The 20,733-nt window shown below is 40.9% G+C and overlaps 1 protein-coding gene across 2 annotated transcripts in view; it reads right to left on the reverse strand.

The window, feature by feature from the left end:
* Positions 1-13,669, reverse strand: part of DPY19L4 (dpy-19 like 4) — a 31,731-nt gene extending 18,062 nt beyond the window's left edge. Inside the window, exons 1-9 of one of the 2 annotated variants that reach the window (XM_041464371.1) lie at positions 12,880-13,669; positions 8,693-8,800; positions 7,627-7,751; positions 6,837-6,927; positions 4,937-5,058; positions 3,925-4,070; positions 2,115-2,238; positions 1,423-1,557; positions 83-214 (exon numbers count right to left, since the gene is read on the reverse strand). In XM_041464371.1, coding sequence (XP_041320305.1) covers positions 83-214; positions 1,423-1,557; positions 2,115-2,238; positions 3,925-4,070; positions 4,937-5,058; positions 6,837-6,927; positions 7,627-7,751; positions 8,693-8,747 — 930 coding nt within the window. In that variant the 5' untranslated portion in view covers positions 8,748-8,800; positions 12,880-13,669. Of the gene's footprint in view, positions 1-82; positions 215-1,422; positions 1,558-2,114; positions 2,239-3,924; positions 4,071-4,936; positions 5,059-6,836; positions 6,928-7,626; positions 7,752-8,692; positions 8,801-12,351; positions 12,759-12,879 lie in introns of those variants that run through there. The other variant, XM_041464372.1, reaches the window with a different exon arrangement.
* Positions 13,670-20,733: the final 7,064 nt, after the last annotated feature.

The raw sequence follows: 20,733 nt of genomic DNA on the forward strand, positions 1-20,733 counted from the left end.
ATATTTAAAGAATGCTGTATAATTTTTAGAGTTCTGTTTAAATTTTAAAACTACAATCAGGGTTAGAAGAAAGTCTACTTACCTGAAGGGATTTGGAGAGCATTAAAGCTACCACAAGACTCAGTAATGGTGATACTAGTAAGGCTGAATTTTCAAACTGCAGAAGGTATCCCACAATGACAGAAAAAAGGTAGATTCTGTACACCTCGTGCACCTGTTGAAGAAAAAAAAATAAACAATAAAATAAAACTAGGATATAAATCCTAGTTTTTAGACCAGTAGATAGCTCACTTCCTCTGTTAATCAGGGGATGAATGGATTTCAATCCTTCAACTCATTAATCTAGCAGGGTACCATTTGGCTCTGGAAAGCATTGCACATGAAAATTATCCTGGTCAGCCTCGTTATCTAATGGACAATTACTTCACAAGAATTCTGTAAAAATGTCAGAAACAGGAGTATTTTACCGGGTCTCCCCATTCAGTAACATCCCCCTGTGATGCAGCATGAAGCAGTAAGGCACAAGTAAGAACACACAGTTTGTGACAGAGCTCACATGTAAACAGGTGCTTTCCTTGCCCTCAAAATAACTTGTTCATTAATCTGTCTCAGGAATGAATAATGACTGTTATCTATACTTGCTGTTATTTACTACTTGATAAGCAGATGTTATAAACCTTGATGCTTGATTCTTCAGATTTTTACCAAAACACCCATTTTCTCCCTTATACACTCTGCTTTGAACTACAATAGACCAAACATTTCCCACTGTTTAGGAACAGAATAAAAAGAAACTGAAAGAAGAGGTGGAGAATTAGAATTGCATGCAGTTTGATATCTAACAAAATCAAAAGGCATGCATGTACAAAGAAGCATATATACAACTGCAGCAGGCAGAATAAAAACACCTTGTTGCAACATTTCTAAGAACCATTTTGCAGAATAAATTTAAATACTTTCTTGTATTCAAAAATCAATTTGCCTTCAACATCTGTCTAGTCTATCTATTGCGAAAGCAGTGCAGGACAGGCCGCTGAGGGTGAAAATGAGCCCTTTAACTGCACAGAGCCAACAAAGCCCTTCGTTGGTCTGCCCACCCTGCTGTGAATAGGAGAAAGAAAAGAGGCAGCTAGCCCAAAACAGAGGAATATCATTGATCACTCTTTTAGCTCTCCAAGGATGTTTCAGGTCTCAGAAGCTTTGTTTAGCTTCTATCCCAAAAACAGCATTCCAAAAGAGACCCAGTTTAAAGTTATTTTATTCTTCTGATGGGCATCACATGCATTTCAGCTGGGCCCAGGCTGCAAGACACTAATCTCCCAGCCTTGTGCCCTCTGGAGCTCCTGAGGAGTATGCATGGCAGGACACCTCAAAGGCTGCCTGTAAGTCCCCAACTGTCAGTAGGCTGAAAAGTTCCAATACCTTCTCTGTCTGTGCTAGGGCAAAGCTGTCTAGTAGGAAAAGAGAAACGGCCTGGACAAACAGGAGATAATGACTGTATTCCCACATCATCATGAAGGTATATGTTGAGGCATTCACCAAAAGATAACAAAACTTCTAGAAGGAAAAAAGAAAAGAAAAAGCATTAATTTTGTACCCATGCATGTCTGTCACCAAGTAACTGAAAGGTCATTAAAACATAAACTACAGAAATTAATTATTGTTCTGGGAAATAATTAAAATACTGACTTCAGACGTGCTTAACTTTCAGATGGAAGAAAGTAATTACTGAAATATTCAAAAACCAATTGAAAATTTCAAGCCAATCAGAAGAAATATTTTTAAGACAGAGTCAGGGTAAGAAAGTAACAACCATCTTCTTCAAGAAAAACAGTTTACATGAGAAAAATTCTGCCTAGGTTTATTCAAAACCAAGCAGCACAGGGCCCATTACCACACTGTTCTCTCTGAACCTTCCTGGGGGCATAACAAGGTAGGGCACAAGTTGTGTAGCAAAAACTGCACATGCCTAGGTGAAATCCAACTGGCTCTTTTGAAAAGAAGAAACAAAACTTCTACTGTTTTCTGCCCAGAAGGGCAACAATAACAGAAGTAACTAATCTAGAGTACAGTTTTATCCACAGCTCTTTATTAAGAAACTAATTTTGCTTTACCTCAGCAGAACAGTTTAGGTTCTTTTTTAAATAACCTGTGAGAGCTGCTACTTGACATGCAAAATACGGCAAAGCCCAATTTTCTCTTGATGGTATGGAATAATCAATTCTTGTTGTGTCTGTCCTAGAATAAAATACAAAGAAACAGAAATATTAAAATATTTGTTGTACAAAAATATCAAGGAAAGCCTAAATGCCACTTCTAGTTGTAAATGTGGCCTTTGCAAGCAAACTTTTCCTGATTTTGCTGCAAAGTAACACTGACACAATTTTGCTGCTATACAGTTCACAAATTTATTAACAGCATGGAAGGCCCAATCTTTACTCATCCATTTAGCAGTTTTCATGTCAACTGGCATTTATAGGACTGAAGCCAAAAAGCATCTGCCTTGAGCTTTTTCTGACCGGCAATGAAAATCAGCTCACAGCTGAGAGAAAAGATTCCTTCCAGTTCTCATACAATATGTTTTAAACAAGTGATTTAGGTAGTTAAGCACAACATACTTAGGATATAAACTGGTGCTCCCTCACAGCAACAGCAGCAAATATTTTGTCTACAGGGAAAAATTCTGCCCAGCAAAACAAGAGATTAAAGATGGATGGGGAGCATGCAGGGTTTTCTCATGGAATGACTTGACAGTATCCACACAATTAGAGGCGCAGGTGAAAGTTTTTAAAAGTGCTAAAGTGACTCAGAAACACAAGTTACACTTTCAAATGTGGTCAAAGGTATCAGTCTCAGAGGTACATAGTCTGCTTTGTGTCTACTACGCCTTTAAAAAGGAGCCTCAAGCTCCTTCATCATTTAGGTATTTAAAAGCATTACCTTTCATTTTTTCATCTGAAGCCTCTTACAGAGGCATATTTGGAGCTTTTTTAACTACTAAACCTTTCATTTTGCTGACACTGTTTAATCTTATTCACTGCTGAAAAAAATTACAGATTTATTCACCATTTTTCCTATTTTCGACTGTTCACACCAGCTTGATGAACAGTATTTTCAGCTACTAATCACAGATTCTGTCATGACGACTTCACACTCCTGGAAGATGCTTCCCAACAGTTCAACTTTAAAGGTATATCTCCAACATTTTGCTCTATAGTTCTTTTATTTCAAGTGCTCTCAAGTTCACAGAAAGCCCCAGAGTTCCATGGTGACAAACCAAGAGCATGAATATACATTTTCATTGCCCAAATGAGGCTCCCTATTATTGTGGCGCTTCACAGGGGGAAGGGGAATTCCAAGTGAATTGTTTTAAAATAAAAAAAAGTCTTGATGTTAAGATCTTCTAAGAAAATTCCATTTTGCAGAAAAACCCACTACAAAAAGAAGACTTAAGAAAAAATCAAATATTCTTGACCAAAAAAAATGCACTTGATAATTTCTTTCTATGCTACCGCACAACTGCCACAACATTTAGAGCTGGCCAGAGAGCGCAGCTCTGTTTTACAGCTGTTTTCAACATTTGTCTTCATTCTTTACCAGCACAAAACCAAACCTTCTGAGGACTATTTTTTAAAAATGAAATTGTGTGTGAATACTCCTGTATTCACACACATACATAAAGTCAGTTCAGCTGGTAATGTGGATGATCTGGACAACGGGAGGCCTTTCCATTAAAAAAAAATCATCATAAGAATCAATTAAGCTCTTGGAAATGTTTTCTATTCACCATAAGATTTTGCTCTCACAGTGAGAACACAAAGCTTAATAGAAGCATTTAAATCCACTAATTAAAATCACTTCAATCTACTAATATTTTAAAATTCCTTATTGACAAACTAGATTGTATAAAGATGTTTTTCTTACCTGTTAATAATGAACCATGCTACAGTCAGCATTCCTGCCAGCCAAGTCCCACTCATAACCCAACTGGTTACAAACAATGCAGTCACATAAATTCCCTGCAGTCCAAAAACTATACCAATGTAGAAATACACTGGTTCAATAACTTCCTGAAATTAAAATAAAAACGAAGAGACATAGTGGCAACTGAGCTGAAGCTGGAAATTATTACTATTTACAATTTGTTACTGCTAACAATGTGCTAGGTGCTTTACAAACAGGTAAGAGACGCCTCCTTTTTTAGAAAAGTACTGGGCATGCTTTTATTTGGGGCTCAAATAAAACATGGGGAAGAACAAAGCAGTGTGAATTAAGTGCACACTTCAGGACTCAGCTTGCCAGTGCCACGATTTTTGAATTTGCTTTAGCTTGAACACTCTACGTGTCAGATTTAATAATCTATGCTGCAGTGGGATATAAAGTTCAGAGGACTACTAGGAGAAGTTAAAAAAGGGAAGAACTTGAAGACGTAAAGATGTGGCAAAAATGGTTCCAAAATAAGTAAATAATAAAAAAGGAAAGATAATGAGAGAGGACACAAGTACACAGCATAAGCAGAACAAAGCCTGAGTAAAGTGGAAACTGACAAAAGGTCAATCTACAGAAGTGTTTTTCCCTATGAGAATGGGCAGACAGGTACCACTATAACAGACTTCTGTACTCCAAAGGAGTTAACTAACTCTGCTGTTTTTAATGGATAGCACAGATACTCCTGACATTTCTAAGCAGTCTGTAGAAGTAAAGAATAACAGAAAAAGTTACTGCTTAGTGTTAAACCCCAAAAATGCCAGAGACTGATCAGAATTGAGGAGAATCTGGACGTGGTGGGAGCCTTAGCTCAACTCATTCAACAAAAAATGTATGTATTAGTTGGGTATAGCACAGAAAGTCTCATACACACACACACAGATAAATGCAAGTACACACATACACACAACCAAAATGCAAGTACAGAAAATAGGATAAATGCACATACTTCGCTACCAGATGCTTGATATAAAACACTGGCAATCAACTCTGGGTACAAAGTCATTTGCTGGACAGCATTTATGGTCTTCAGTGATATTGTCTTATTGTTGTGTGTCAATTCATAAACACCTACAGACAAAAAAAAAAAAATATTCCTGGAATCACTTACTACTGCTGTTCCTAAAAGAGACTGAAGTGTATTCAAAGGCAGGGAGAATAAGATTTGATCATTAAAGCTACTGACTGGTTCACCACACCAAGTTTAAAAGGAAGGAGAAACTTCTGTGTTAGATGTCATTCCACCTACTGATCTAGCTAGGAAGTTATTACCCTTTTGTTATCCAGTCTTTAAACAGAAGGCCCAAAATTTACCATCTGAAGCACAGTCTTTTCAGTAACACACTGATGCAGTCTGGAACTACATGCCTATAGATCACCTTCACAGGAAGATCTTAAGGAGTGAGACAGATCTAACAGGGATGAGCAGGATGTATTAAACGTGTCTCCAGAAGGACATCAGATATGACGGCCTCATCACCCCTTTCAGCTCTGCGTTTCTGAGATTTCTAAGAATCCTTCGCCAAACACAACGTGCCTTTCTATGGGGTTAAGATGGAATTGAAACTGCCATACTTGAAGGATCAAGATCATTCCAAAATGTTATAAATAAAAAAAAGACTTGTCAATACTTAGAACAACAGAGGGAAGAGCAAAAACAACCCAAATCAAGATATAGAGGAGACCAAAAGCCTCAAAAACAATGCAACAGTCAAACCAGACAACTGCTCCAGCTCTGAGCATATCTTGGTGTATGGTGTGCAGTTGGTTCCCTGTAGGCCAAACCAGCTCTTTCAGGACTTAAAACTGAGTTTTAAGTCCTGAAAGTTTAAGAACTGGGTTCAGCACAGCTGTAATAATCTCTTGAAGACGGGATACCTTGTAATACCTTGTAGACATGACTCTACCTTTTGCAGAGATGGCGTCCCTGAATAAGGCATGCAGTCCATCCACTCACAGCATGGGCAATATCCCCAGAGGATACGAGGCACTGAGTGTACCAAAGATCTCAGATATTGCTGATGTGCTACATTTCAGCTGGGACACTATTCAACCAATAACACACTAACCACGAAGTTTAGTTTTACTGGCTTCAGTGAGGTTTCACAAAGGGACTGAACTAATTCAGTGGCTGACCACTGCAAGATAGGGCAGCTCATCGTCCTCTCTCCTGAGTTCCAGCCCCATGCTAGTGCAGTGCATTCTGAACTCCCTGAACAAGCATAGAAGTGCTCCTTCTTCTTTTCACTGCTTTAGTTTCCTTTTGGTTCAGGGACCCAGGGTCACAGAGCCCCAGAGCCAGAGCAGGAGCACAAAGGAAGATCACTGTCACCCAGTCTGTTCTCCTTCCTGTTCCTTTCTGTCCCCACCACTCAGTGCTCATCAGCATCTATTTATTCATCACAGCTGACAAGATTAAAAACTTCTGGCAGGGACAGGATGGAGCAGATCAGCTTGTGACAGAAACTGTTCTGTCTTTTGACAGAGGATGGAAAACAGTAATTTTCATCCCTCATTCCCAAATTCAACATAAATTATATTTACATGGCAGGAAAATCCACTATTGTGACACAGGCAAACCCAATGATAACTTTGATACAGGGCATAATAAGAGTAATATAAGCCCTATCCTAGAGTATTGATTAAAGGCAATCTGCTGGAATACAGGGTAGTTAAACACTGTTTTTGAAAAGGCACTGAAAAATTAGGACAGTGTGTGGTTTTGAATTAATATGACCAATATACCTACATAAGAAAATAAAATTAGTCTCCCCAGTCTGCAGGAGTTTTTTACTGTCTTCAAAGTGAACAGCACTTTTCAAAGCTAATAAAACAAATGAATTTTGTACCTCTTTCAAAGGAAGGAGCCTTTAGCAGTTCTTTATAGAACGAGTAATAAATGGCACTGTCACCCTGAAATGTAATTTCTCGTTCAAGTTCCTAGAAAAAAAAAATATATTAATCGCCTGAAATCTCTTTCCTGAGAAGACAATGTATTTTCAGATAGACCAGTTTTGTAACACAGTACATGGTTATGACTTCATTGTACATCTTCAAAATATTCCACAAAACATTAATCTTCACAGCATTTCTATCAGGTACATAATGCTCTCTGTAACTTAGCAAACATGCTTGGAATCTGAGCAACTCAAATCCACACTGTAAGTCAGCACAAAATCCACAGGAACTTTTCATATTCACAAACCCGAATTTCATTTGACTTTCTATACTTCACTTAGTAATGGAGTTCTTAAGAAAACAAAACCAAACCAACCAACCATAAAACACAAAAAACCCCACCAAAATCCAAACACAAAAAAAAAAGTCCAAAAAGCCCAACACATATTCCTGTTGATTAGCTTCTGCAATCCCAGTATGCTTCAGCTATTTTTCTATATTTTAGAAAGGTATTTTAAGGATAAAGGGTGGTATGGAAAAATATAAAAAAGCATGACAAGCCACGACAACTGTTAGCAGGAGGAGAAAAAAAGAAAATAAAGAAGACAAAAAAAAAGAAGTTGTTTCAAAGACAGAGGCCTCAGTAAAAGGACACAGGACTGCAAGTAGTTTCAACATGACATGGATCAGATTTGATTTCAAGGACACAATTTGGCTTCTGTTTCAGTAGTTTATCTTTACCTGCCTGCTGGAAAACCAGAATTTCCGTTCATGATATGTAGAGAGGTACACAGCATACATCATTCCGCTGGTGACTGCTGCGAGACAGCCAAAGAAAAGCTTTGCAAAACGCTGGATTAGCATATCTGAAAATGAACAAAATAGTCCAGAGGATTGAGAAACAAACGGTACATCCTACACGACTCTTCTTTCTGAACAACAAGCGACCTTACTGGCATGAGAATTATCATACCATCAGCAGCACAGATACATTGAAAACTGGTTTGTTACTCCTGTCTTGTAGTTTTCTTTCCCAGTTGTTATCATTGCTTCACAGGACCTTCAGACAAAATATTCAACACACTACACTGCAAATTTTCTCCAGCAAGCTTTGTTGTCAAATGAATTCCAAGAAGGAAAAGCCTCTTCCAGATAAATAGAGCAAACTCTAGATTCTACCCAAAACACCACAAACTTCTAAAAGACATTAACAGACAGAGGTGGCATAGCACATCTAACATAATTTCTGAGACATTCTATTTTCCATTCTGTTCTTGAATATAAGAATGAATTAATCTGAATTTTACCAAACTCATTCAAAGGGTGTCTACTTCACCTGTAGCTCCCTTGAGTTAGTATGTACTTTTAACACAAAAGCTTTTGGTAGCTTGGTGAGCACTAGCCTAAAATTATACCTAATTTTACTTCTGTTTTTGAAAAGCTGTAAGGACTTTTTGTCTGTTCTTGATTCAGTACCATTACTTCATGCATATCAGCTTCCAACCAGAAGATCATTCCAGGAGCAATAAAAATATTATTTGTATGCAAACAGTAATAGTAAATTTTTAACTCCCCTGCCTCTACCTCCCCAAGCCTGAAACAGTCCAAGACGACCATTTCACTCTCCAGTGCATAAAATGTCATTATTAAAGAACTCCAGTGTGCATGCCTATTTTCCCTTGAAATATTCAAAAACCTAATTCAAATTAAGTCTGTTATACATTACCATGCTACAAATATCTTCCCATAAAATGTAAGAGAATAATGAAAAAACAATCAAAAGTCAGCTAAAAATTCTGTAGCTTACATTTTGGCGACTTTCCCAGCTTTGAATTTTCTTTGTTTCTCTCCTCTGGAGCCATTTTGTCAGATTCTGTGCAGTTTTGTTTCTTTCTCTGTCGCAGGTCTGCTGCCCCTGAAGACATTTTTTTTCAAGTTATTGCAACATAACACATAAAATCACACTGGGAAATCCACACAGCAGCAGGTAGCACCCAGTTACTGCTACCGATTCAATCCCATGGAAGATACATTTGACAAAGACTCAGTTAAAGTATGTCATATGCCCAACTAAAATAACAATATAACACTACAGAAATCAATTCTTATGTTATTCCTTAGAAAAAACAACAGTATTCTCTTGAGGCCATACTCTGGGACTAGCCAGAACCCAAACTGGAAGCTAACTGGTTTGTTTCATTTGGTGAACACAAATGAAGGAAATCAGCAGTTTAGATAAATTGATGCAGACACTGGGAGAAACTGGTGCCAATTCCTCATCCTGGTTTTTTGGTGCTATAGCAGTGTAATACAAAAATTGGGCTAGCCCATTACTTTTAAATTGAAATGCCCATTATTTATTTAGCAAAGGCTTTTATAAAGCAAATGTAATATAACTTTTTTCCCTGCTTTTGGATCTATTGGAACTAAGCAATTTATGAATATTTAGTCTAACACATAATTTTAAAGCCCAGTTTGCTAAGCCACATAGATCACATCACAAGACCAAGGGCTTCTGTTCACTTTTTTGTGAGCAGCAGCAGTTTGGAGTCCTGGTCCATTTATTTTACAGTCTGAAAGGCAATGAGGCTAATTCACAGACTGTAGGTCTGTGAATACCAAAAGACTCATTGCAAAAAGTATTTTATAATTCCTATATTAACGATACCCCACAACATTGATGCCATTCTGGAACTGTAATGAAAAGGTTTAACTGTAATTCACGCTCCAGAATTTTTAGCTCTCCCATTTGACCTACTGTCCAACATTGCTTGAAATTTTGCAGCCACCAGTTTTCCTCTGGACTTAAAACAGCTCCTTCATAAATCCACCCAACTTCAAACTTGAAGTGTCAATCTTCACACCCCACAACAAAGCTTTTAAGTACCCTGGTTGTATATTAATTACTTCAATTCTAATTCAGTCTGCTTTTAATTCCTGGCTATTAAATCTAAAAGTTAGAAACTAGAGATAGAAATATAAATGGTTAAAACGATGTCTGCCTGTATCAGGACACCAGTGTGTTAACAGAGCAAATTATGACTCACTCTGAGCAAACCAAGATCTCAATGGTAACATTTTTCATGGAATGAACAGAAAATGTCTACCTTCTTAAACAAGACAAGAACTGGAAAGATTCTAAACAACACAAGGTGTAGAGTGTTCAGGATCACATTTATCTTCATGTCAATCCAAAATGAAATGTATACTAGCATGTCTTCATGACATGTATATGAGAAGTCTATCAGCAATGCAAACACCAAGTGCACTGCAGTTAAAAATAATTTGTACCATGCAAAACAAAACACAGGAGAAGAAAACCCTAGATCACAAAAGTGGGCAGATATGTGCTTGGAAGGACAACTGAGTGCCCCTGTCATTCTAGTTATGATCAAAGCAACAGCATTGAGAACACTGGAGGAAAAGGCCTTTGCTTCTCTGGCAGAGAAGTGAACCATAGCAGAAGTGTAACAAACTTATAAAGCACAGCATTAACAGCAGTAAGAGAAAGCTCCCAAAGAAGGAACAGTTTAAAATTCTACTTCTGAAACAACATCTCAATCAGCAAAAGATCTTCACCTCAGTTTTGAAGACTGCTCTACATATTCCACCCCAAAGCAATACCACAAAAAGATGTGAGTGAGTTACTTCTGTTTCTTGCTGCTGCCGCAAACAAGAAAAATGCTGTTTTCACTTCAATGAATCCTTCAGAGTGATATGAAAGTCAAACAAGGTAACAATAAGAATTATCTAGAATTTTGAACTGATGACACAGCCTCTAGTAACTCTCTATCCAGCACATAATTCTTCATCTGCTTTTCAGTTCCATGTAAGTGCCCAGTTCAAACAAGTTCTTGCTCAGAAAACATGTGTTCCACTTATTTTTGTGCTTCTACTGCAGAAAAACATAACTCATTCCTACTTTGTGCCACTACATTCATCTACTTTTCACCTACTAATTGAGCACTGTCTGTAATTTTTGTCTTCTCATCTAGAGAAGGGTAAGATAGAGCTGGGAAACATTCAGAGAAGGGCCATGAGGGTGATTTAAGTTGTGCAATGGCTTTCATACAAGGAAGCAAATTGAAGATGCCTCAGTCTAGAAAAGAGGATGACCAACAGAAACATGCCAGACGTCTACTAGTTAGTGAAGTGCACAAACACACTGAATAGAGAGCAGTGATTCACCTTTTCTAATACAAAAAGTTCTCAAATAAACCTAATGAGTCAGGCTAAAAAGAACCAGCTCATTGCACATCACCTTCACACAGAACACTCCTACCCAAAGAATGTTCTGTAAACCAAGAGTTTGCAGAGATTCATGAGAATAAGGAAACAGTTATGGAGGAAAAGCAACTGGAGACTCCTAAACATACAGAAACCATGTGCAACTCAGGAAGTACCCCTGCTGAGAACAGCTGGGAGGTTGGAATATGCCATGGGACAGATTTGCATATGGTTGTTTTACTCCTGCATTTTTCTGGGTACCTATTAAAAGTTTTGTTTCTCCTGATTTCTCCAAGAAAACTAAATGCCATCTCATAGCCCCTACAAAGGGGGTTTGCACTGAAAAGACATGGAGAAAATAGCTTGTGTAGAGGTTAAAAGTGCAACAGAATTGCAGAATACACTGAGTTGGAAGGTACCTGCAAGGATGATCCAAGTCCAGCTCTTAACCCTGCACAGGACACTTCAATAACCACACCATGTGCTGAGAGCACTGTCAAAGCGCTTCTTGAACTCTGTCAGGCTCAGTGCTGTGTTCACTTCCCTTGGGAGCCTGTTCCAGTGCCCAACCACTCTCGGGGTAAAGAACCTCTTCCTAGTTACCAACCTAAACCCCTCCATTTGCAGCTTCAGGCCATTCCCTCGGGTCCTGTCACTGTCACCACAGAGAACAGATCAGTGTCTGCCTCTCCTCTTCCCCTCCTTAGCAAGCTGGAGAGCTCGCCAGTCTTCTCCAGGCTGAACAAACCAAATGACTTCAGGCGCTCCTCACACAGCTTCCCCCCAAGGCCTGTCACCACCTTCGTAGCCCTCTTTTGGATGCTCTCTAATACTTATCGAAACGAGAAAGAAGACTGACTAAAACATACGGAAGGATGCCAAGAAGAAAGTACACTCACGGAGGCATCCACGGAGCCCACAGATGCTGCCCCGGGCGCTCTGCCCAGAGACAATGCCAGGCGAGGGAAGTGAAAAAGACCCCAGTCCCTTAGAGACCGGCCCGGCCTCCCGCTTGGGGCTGCAAAGGACGGGCTGCCTTGGGCTGGGCTGGGGCCTGAGGGGCCGCCGGGGCGGGCTGGGCCCGGGAGGCCGCCTGTGTCCTGCAGCCCAGCGTTTCACCTCCGTCCGTGCCCTGGCACAGACCGCGAGGGGCGGCCACACCGCCGGCCTGAGCCAGCGGCCTGGCCCCGACCGCCTCGGCCCGGCTCCGGCTCCGCGGCCTGAGGAGCCGCCCCTCACCTTCCTCCATCGCCGGCCTGTGCCCGCAGCCCGCCGCTGGGTCCCCCCGCCGCTCTCTGCGGGGCGACGCGTCCGCCCCGCCCGCGCCGCCGCCCGCCTCCCGCCGGCCGCGGGGGCGGGAGAGCTCCCGCATCCCCCGGCGAGCGGCGCGGAGCGGAGCGGCCCCGCGCTTCCTCCCACCGCCGGAACTGCGGCTGCGGAGCGCGGGGGGCGGCCGGAGCCGAGCGGCGGCGCACCGGGGCACAGTGAACGTACCGGGGCACAGCGAATGCACGGGGGCACCGTGGGCGCACCGGGCGCACCGGGGCACAGCGACCGTGCAGGGGCGCACCGGGGCGCTGCCGGGCGGTGTCAGGGCTCCCCTGCGGGAGCTCTGCGCTCCCGTCGCCCGCCCCGGCGCGCAGCCCCCAAAGCGGCACCTCCCGGGCAGCGCGGCCGCCGTTCGTGCCGCTCCAGAGGGACCGGGCCTCTCCAGAGAGCTTGGACACCGGGAGGCTCGGGGGTGACCTTATGGCTCTCTACGCTTACCTGAAAGGAGGTTGTAGCCAGGGGAGCGTCTTTGCCTGGGCAGCCAGAGGCAGGACGAGAGGACATGGCCTCAAGCTGTGCCAGAGAGGGTTTAGGTTGGACTTCTGCAGGAAGTTTTTCACAGAAGGGCTGATTAGACATTAGAACGGGCTGCCCAGGGAAGTGGGGGAGTCACTGTCCCTGGAGGTGTGTAAGGAAAGACTGGACGGGGCACTCTGTGCCCCGCTCTAGTTGATGTGGTGGTGTTGGGTCACATTGGTCTCGATGATCTCAGAGGCCTTTTCAAACCTAATTGATTCTGTGATTACAGAACTGGTAACTCTTCTATGGAAGAGGTTTATGGACATTGTCCCTTGGAGGTTTGTGGGAATTGTCCCTTGGAGGCTACACGTCTCCTGACCTACAGTCAGGCCAGTGGCTGAGCAGCTGCTGGAAAACTGGTTGCTTGTCTGGCAGCTGCAAGGAAAAACTAAACCAATATGTGTGTCCTTTTGGAGTGTAAAATGAGCTTTTTAAGTTTCCTGGGTTTTTAATAAACTCTAAAATACTTCAGCAGTTGTTGATTTATTGGATAGTCACAGGAGTTGCTTATGTTTTTAATGATCCACAAATTATCCATTGCATTTCTAATGCATCGTGTTTGATCTGAGTTTGTTTGTTAGTGTAGGGTTTTTTAAAATTGCTGGAATATGTAACCATAATCATTGCAATGAAAAGAACAGTAATTGTTTTAAATATTTGTGTTCAGACCATCGATACATGGACAGACATAAAATAAAGAATTGCTCAGTTGTGCTCTAGATGTTTTTTCTTAAGCCTTCTTTATACCTGCTGTTTTATAGTGTACCTTGTTGCATTTATTGTGGAACTTAAGTTTTCTTTTGATGCTCCAATATGGATCATCCCACACCTTGATTTCAGTAAAATTATAAATGCATATCAAGTTATTTACATGCATAGTTAGCAAAGAAGTGAAAAATCCAGCCTGCTCACTCAATTTTCCTTTTTTCCTAAGGAAAAAAATTGCACATTTGAAGGTGGGAGAACCAAAAATCATTTTTCATACAAGTTTCTTTCTCCCAGTGAACATGCTGAAATTATTGTTAAAGTAATGTTGAAAATGTTATTACTGTTGCACTTCAATCTTCCAAAATGCTTTATTCAACTAATATTATATGAAATTTATTTCATTTGACAGCTTATTATGTGGCCTAAACATTGTGCTGTAATACATTAGAATGAATAAATACAGGGAAGTTGTGTTCTTTTTCTAAGCTTTCTCTGTACAAACATGCATCGTATATCTGCATGGTGGCATTTGTTCTCTGTTTAAATATTATTTCTAAGCCCTGCAGACATAATTTTCCTTTTTATTTACAAGTTCACGATACTGATGCTTTTCAGTTTAACAATCATTCTTTCTCTCCTTTAGAGATTGTTGATAGGAGACAGACACAGATCTTAGTATAATGCATTAATACTGGACATGTTTGTCATTACAAAGAATTTTAAAAAATATGTAGTTGTTTGTTTTGTAAACAAACCAGTTTATATTTTTGTATATTAAAGATCCCATGCCTAAAAATATCTGTAATGTTTCAATAATCAGGTAACGACTGTAGATATTTCATCCATTCTTCTAATTTCAGCCTTTTGTAGGGTTAATTTTCAGGCTGCTAACTTATGGTTCTGTATCAGTCAGTATCCAGAGGTTTTGCTTATTTTAATTCTTTCAGATCCTTCCCTCGCCAAAGCTCTATATCTTCTGTCAAAGTATAAAAAAGTAGTGCCTACAAAAGTGGTTGTGGGACCAAAATTTTGCTTAAAGTTGAAGAGGTGTGCTCTCCCACCTGATACAGGGACTTGCAAGGAAATAAGTGAGGGGATATTGAGGGATAATGATAATGTGGAAGAATTACTTGAAACTGGACTTAAGAAGTCCTAAGAAAATGAAATTACTCAAAATATATAGAACCTTTGGGATTTCTTCCCACTTATTTAATTTTTTCCTATCTTATTTCAGCACAGCTTCCAGTGGTTTTGATTGCTTCAGCTCATGCCTGCCTTGCCTAGGATATAAGTGAACCAGGTTCTATTGTCATCTGTTGTATTGTAAAACATGGAAAATACACATTAAATCAAGGGAGCTGATTTAGATTTGCACTCTGAAACTGAGCTGAGGACATGGAAACATGGCTCAGTTCTCTCTTAGCTTCAATCCTCTGGTGATAAATCTGTGGTTTGATCTGTCCTGATGCCTTTGGAATTTCTTTAAATTTCTTTGGAATTTCTTTAAAGTGTTCCTCTGCAGATGGAAGACACTATGGATGTGATTGCCATGACCATCTTCCTGTTCTTTCTACCTGCCTCTTGTATTTACTGTCCTTGAAGCAGCATGAGATCCTGCATATTCATTTTCTTTGCTTCTTCCTGTCACTCCTTGTGCTTCCCTGTAATCTAGAACTAACTCACGTCACCCTGTGTTTAGATGTGTGTGATGCTCGATGGCCTCTCATCCTGTACACTTTCTCTTCTGTGTCCTTCTAGCCATCTCATCATCTCCATCCCTTTTTGCCTCTCTCCATCCCACCTGAAAGAGTTCCAACTTTGTGTTTTCACGCTCTCAAATGGCATTGATCCTTATCACAGTTGCCTTTATCTGACCTGTAATTTAGTTTCTTGCTTTTCATCTTACTTTATAAGACCAAGCCATGTCAGCTGACTAATTGCTGTATTGCTCCTGCAGAGTACTGTATCAGTAATAAAGTCATGGTAAATGGACTGCAGGAGAAAAATCTTGATAAATGTTTGTTCATTTAAACACACAAACACAAACACACATCCTTAGTGATATGACTTGCTTTCTGTGCCACTTCCCTCTTTCTGCTCTTGCTCTAGTTCTTGTTTGTGCTGCAGGTGAAGTTCCCAGAGCAGGAGGCTGACCCCTGTATTTGTGAAACATACAGAAATAACAGTAAGGGAGAATAACTGGCTGATAGCTGCCTTGCCCTCCACGTGGCCTCTGCTCTGTGAGGAGGCCCACTGCTCTGCTATTGTCTGTCCTTTCCAACACTCCTTTTTTCTCCCTGAGCTGTCTCTTTTTGACTTTTATCCAAGGATAAAGCCCTTTGAGGTGGATGACTCACAGCTCTGCACTTGCTTTGACTCACACTTTGCCACCTAGTATATTGGTCAGCTCTTACTAAACTGCAATTTGGTTTTATTTATTGCTAATGACGACAATCCTTGCTTCCCACATCCTTGATTTCACTCTCATTTCTGCTGGGTCAGAGCTATGCTTGTTTTCTCTATGATCGGTCAGAGCTGTACTTCCCCTTTCTCCCCTTTCCTGGGTTTGATACAGTTTGGTTTTTTAAACATCCCCTGCAGATTTCAGAGTCTGGAGGCTCTTTTGTCTTTGGTGCCCAGCTGTTTGGGCTGCATTTCTGAGGATGAAGGTGCTGCTCCCCACACAGCCTGTCCTGCCAACATGGAAAGGCAGCCTCGTCCCCTGCCTCCCCGTGCAGCATCCTCACCGTTCATCAGCTGCTTGACCAGGAGCAGCGCATTCCCCAGCTTCCAGTGGCATCCCTGCTAGCACACCTTGAGTGATGACAGAGAGTTGGTGTCATCACACAGGCGCTGATCGTGAGGGCTTAGCAAACACTTCAGCTGCTGCAAAGCAAGCACCAGAATTCAGGTCTCTTTTCAGGCACTGTGTTGTCCCTGAAGGGCAGGCCTAGCGTGACTGGAGTCACTGAAACCCCATCCCTGGTACTGACATCAGCAGGAATGACTGATTACATCTAGGAAATTGCTCTTGGAATATTGTGCTGGCCTTTTTTATATAAGTATTTTTCAGAGAAGTGGAGCAATATGATCTTTAATGTGTCTTAATGTCTTACTAAATACACTAGTCAGGCATATCTCCTATCCCAACATAGCAACCAGCAGTCTTAGCCCCACATTCTTGTCTGACCATGTTACAGCTGGCACAAGAAAGGGCGATGTCACTGCTTTTGATGGATTTCCAACTTTAAGCAGGAAGCATTTTGGCCTGATACTTGAAGATTATAAATCAGTAATACAAGTCATAGCCCAAACACTAAGCAGACACGAGATCCCTTCTCAAAAGCTGCATCTGGTGTTATTAAAACATCTTGGGCTGAAGCAGCCCTCTGCAGGTGGTGCTGCTTTTCACTGGAGTGAGTAGAAACAACTCCAGCACAGGCAAAATGCACTCTGACCAGGCAGATTAGCTATTACCAAACTACTGCATGTCTGCTAGGATTTCCTAGACAGCAGAAAAAGAAGTGAATGGGACTATACTTGGCAAGGGATGGAAGGGTGCAACTTCCATCTGGGATGCAGATTCTAGACTCTGAAGCAACTCTGATAATCCCAGCTGTAATTTTGCAAGGAGCAAACATAAGCCAGGCTGTTTGTTACAGAGAAGTGTGATTCCTCCAGGATGGGCAGTTCTGTTTCCTGAGCTTTTCTTCAATCCCAGCCAGCATTGCCAGACTTTGACTTCATTTCCAGAGCTGATGCTTTCCAAGCCTGCAGTTGCCTGAGTTGAACAGCCCCATTTGAAATGATTAATTTTACTGGCACCTGTATTAGTCTGTATAACTGCTTTTATGAGACACAGGGCACTATGAAAAATGCAGAGAACAAACAGACCTAGTGTGTGAGCAGAATGCCTGTCACTGTGTAATTATGGATAACTGTACAGTTACATAAATGCTCTTCTTGGGGAATCACCAGTGACGGCAGCAAGCTTTGCCTGTCATGTTTTGGCTAGTTAAAGCACTGATTCATCATACTTTGAATACTCAGTTTCCTGCTTGTTCTATGGTAAATGGATTAGTGCCTGCAATTTCAATAGTAATTAATGAAGATGAGAGATAGATCCAAATTTAAACCCAGATAAAATTGGGTTGTCTGAAGAAGTGGAATGATTTACTCCACCTGTCATATCTCGTAGTGTTTCTAGAATATCACTAACTTGTTTGCAGACTTCTTGACAAATGCATTTTTATCAGTTGGGGTAACAAATCTAAGCATACAAACCATGATTTGACTCTTTTGTTCTTCTTCCATATGAAGTATCCCCCTCCTTCCTTTTAGGTCACTTGCCTTGGCCTCATTTTTGCAGTTGCATATTTCTTCCTGAGCTGTCCCACCATCTTGTTATACATCAAGTTGGTCAAACCTTGGGTGTAGAAAGCAGCAAATTTATGCTCAGCTCTTAGTAGGTGTCATTGTACCACTTCTGGTACCCCCTCTAGCTTGTTAGCTCATTCAGCTCTGGATGAAACCTTATTGCTTAGATTGAGGACAATTCACAAAAGGAGCAATGTTCTGAGAGAGGCTAGGCAGGGATCTGAGTTTCTTTCACTCAGATGGAAGCTCCAGAGGAGATGGCAGCTTTGATGATTTTAAAGCACAGTGTGATCCCCAGAAGTAAGGTACTATATTAGTTCAAGATAATTATTGTTAGTGATATCATTACCACTGTTATAGTGACTGTTGCTGTAATACATTATTGCAATACTTGCAGCAGAAGAAATATGCATTGGCAGGTGGAGGGAAGGAAGAAAAATTATGGCTTTGCTCAAGCAAAAGGTGGTTAAATTTGACATTTGATCAAAGTACAGTCATCTTTCTGACATTAGCTCAGTTGATTAGAGTGTGGTACAATAACACCAAGCCTGTGGGTTCAATCCCCCCTGATGGATCATTTAGTCAGGAGTTGGACTCTTGAGTCTATTCAACCTCAGAGTATTCTATGAATCTCAAAACAGCAGCAGATTCTTTGCTTCCGTGTAAATCTGCATTGTTTTGAGTTGATGCAAGTGCAATCTGCACATATAAAACAGACAGCTTGGATTGTAGATAGATACAAGATCTATCATTAATAAACTCATGGAGAAATTAATTTATGTACAGTTCAGATGAGCAAAGAGTCAACATGTTGGTGCACAGTGCTAGTGAAAGTGCCAAATGTTTATAAGGTTCTTGTGATGAGAGAATCTGAGGAAACCAGGCTTCGTGGTTGGCCTTAGCTGGCTGCACTGTTTTTTTCCTGTATACGTCATGTTAGAGTAATTTGTTAAATATCCTTTCCAACTTTACATAACTCTGACCTTACAGGTGAAGAGTTGGTCCTGCCCTAGGAATTGCAAGAAGAATGATGTTTGTTGACAAAGGTAGATAATATCTTCCTCTTCAGCAAATCAGGATGTCAGCAGCAACGACTTGGACAGGAATTGACAGGAAATTTATGCTTAGTCCTTGAACTCTGCGGTTTTGGCAGAGATATGACTGAATGAAACACAAAGTGACAGAGGGAGAAACCTGGATTCCCTCCCAGAGGGAGAGTTTACTCAAATTGCTCAGTCATGGACTAGCTTGTTTCATTCACAGAAAAAATTCTGGATCTTAAGAGAGTCTACTGTAGTACCCATCCCATTGACATCAGGGACCCTGAGAAGCAGCTGTCATGTAACCATTCTCTGCAATACTTAAGGGGGTGTAATTAATTGCTGTAAGCCTCTAGTGTGGCTTCACTGAATTCAATCAACCCCACAAATATTACTGAAACTTCTCTGGTGTATTTTGTAAAGAGGATTTACCTATAAAACAAACACGGTGTTCATCGATGGTGTTCATTCAAAATGTCAGGTAATTTTATCCTGAAACAATTTCTTTCATGCTAGAGTTTAAATTTTCATTAGTTCAAAGAATGGACATTCTTTTAGGGTCATGTCTTCCAGATGTGCAAGATTGCAAATCAATAGCCAGTCCCTGCAATAAATTTTCATTTAGATGCTTTATGACCTAGGCAAAGAGTACATATATAAATAGGGAGAAAACTGATAGACTGCTAGAAAACAAGAGTACCTGCCTTTCCCTGGAAAGGTTAATGGAATTATTGTCCTGCAGGTATCACACTTGATTGTGGAGTTTTCTTCCCTCCTCCTCCTCCTCAGCCCTGTTTTTGCAATTGGCATTTGGAGAAGTACCAAGTTAAATCCAAGTTAATGTATATGTCATGAAATTCTACTGAACTGAGTGAAGGGGAAAGAAGCTTTTGAGACCAGTCCTGGGAGATTCTGGCTGTAGCTTGTGCCTGCAGTAGGGAGCAGTGGAAGGAGTTCAGGGTCTTACGAGGGCAAAATCTAAATTAAGGCAGGCTCTGGCATGCGCAGTGGCAAGGAAATGCAATTTGGTATAAACATTGGGGCTCCAAAGTGAGCGAATGCCACCTACACTGCTCCCAGGAGGCTCCTGTTTCTCAGGAATGTTCTGGCAACATGTTGCAACCTAGATATTAGTGGCACTTTTCAGTTTGCTTTGTCATTTTCAGCAGCAGCTTTTAGTCTGTAAAAACCATACTAATGTGTGGTAGTGTATTAAGGAGAAAGCATATTTTCATTGACTCTAAAGAAGTGGGCAGCATTCTGGCATGCACTCTTGCAGTTTCCAGGCTTGATTCCAGTGAACAGTTCCTACCCTAAACACTGAATTTCCATCATTACAAAGAAAGGATTCTCAGTAAATACAAAATTGCTAAGTGCCAAAATGATACGGTGTTTTTCCTTTGGAGTAAACATACAGATTGACAGAGCTCACTACTTGCTGACCAGGCTCAAAGGTAAATAAGCTAAGAAAGCAAATTTAGACCCCCCCCCAAAAAAAAAAAAATCCTACTCATGCAACACTGTCCAATGAACATTTCTTGCCCTGTGAAATGTTCAGTGATAAGGTAGGTATTTTCCCTCAATGGACCCTACACAACAGACACGTGTCAGAAGGCTTATTGGTAGCTCCTGTGTACATAAGATCTGC

Source organism: Pyrgilauda ruficollis, unplaced genomic scaffold (assembly GCF_017590135.1).
Source record: "Pyrgilauda ruficollis isolate IOZ18807 unplaced genomic scaffold, ASM1759013v1 scaffold18, whole genome shotgun sequence".
NCBI lineage: Eukaryota > Metazoa > Chordata > Aves > Passeriformes > Passeridae > Pyrgilauda > Pyrgilauda ruficollis.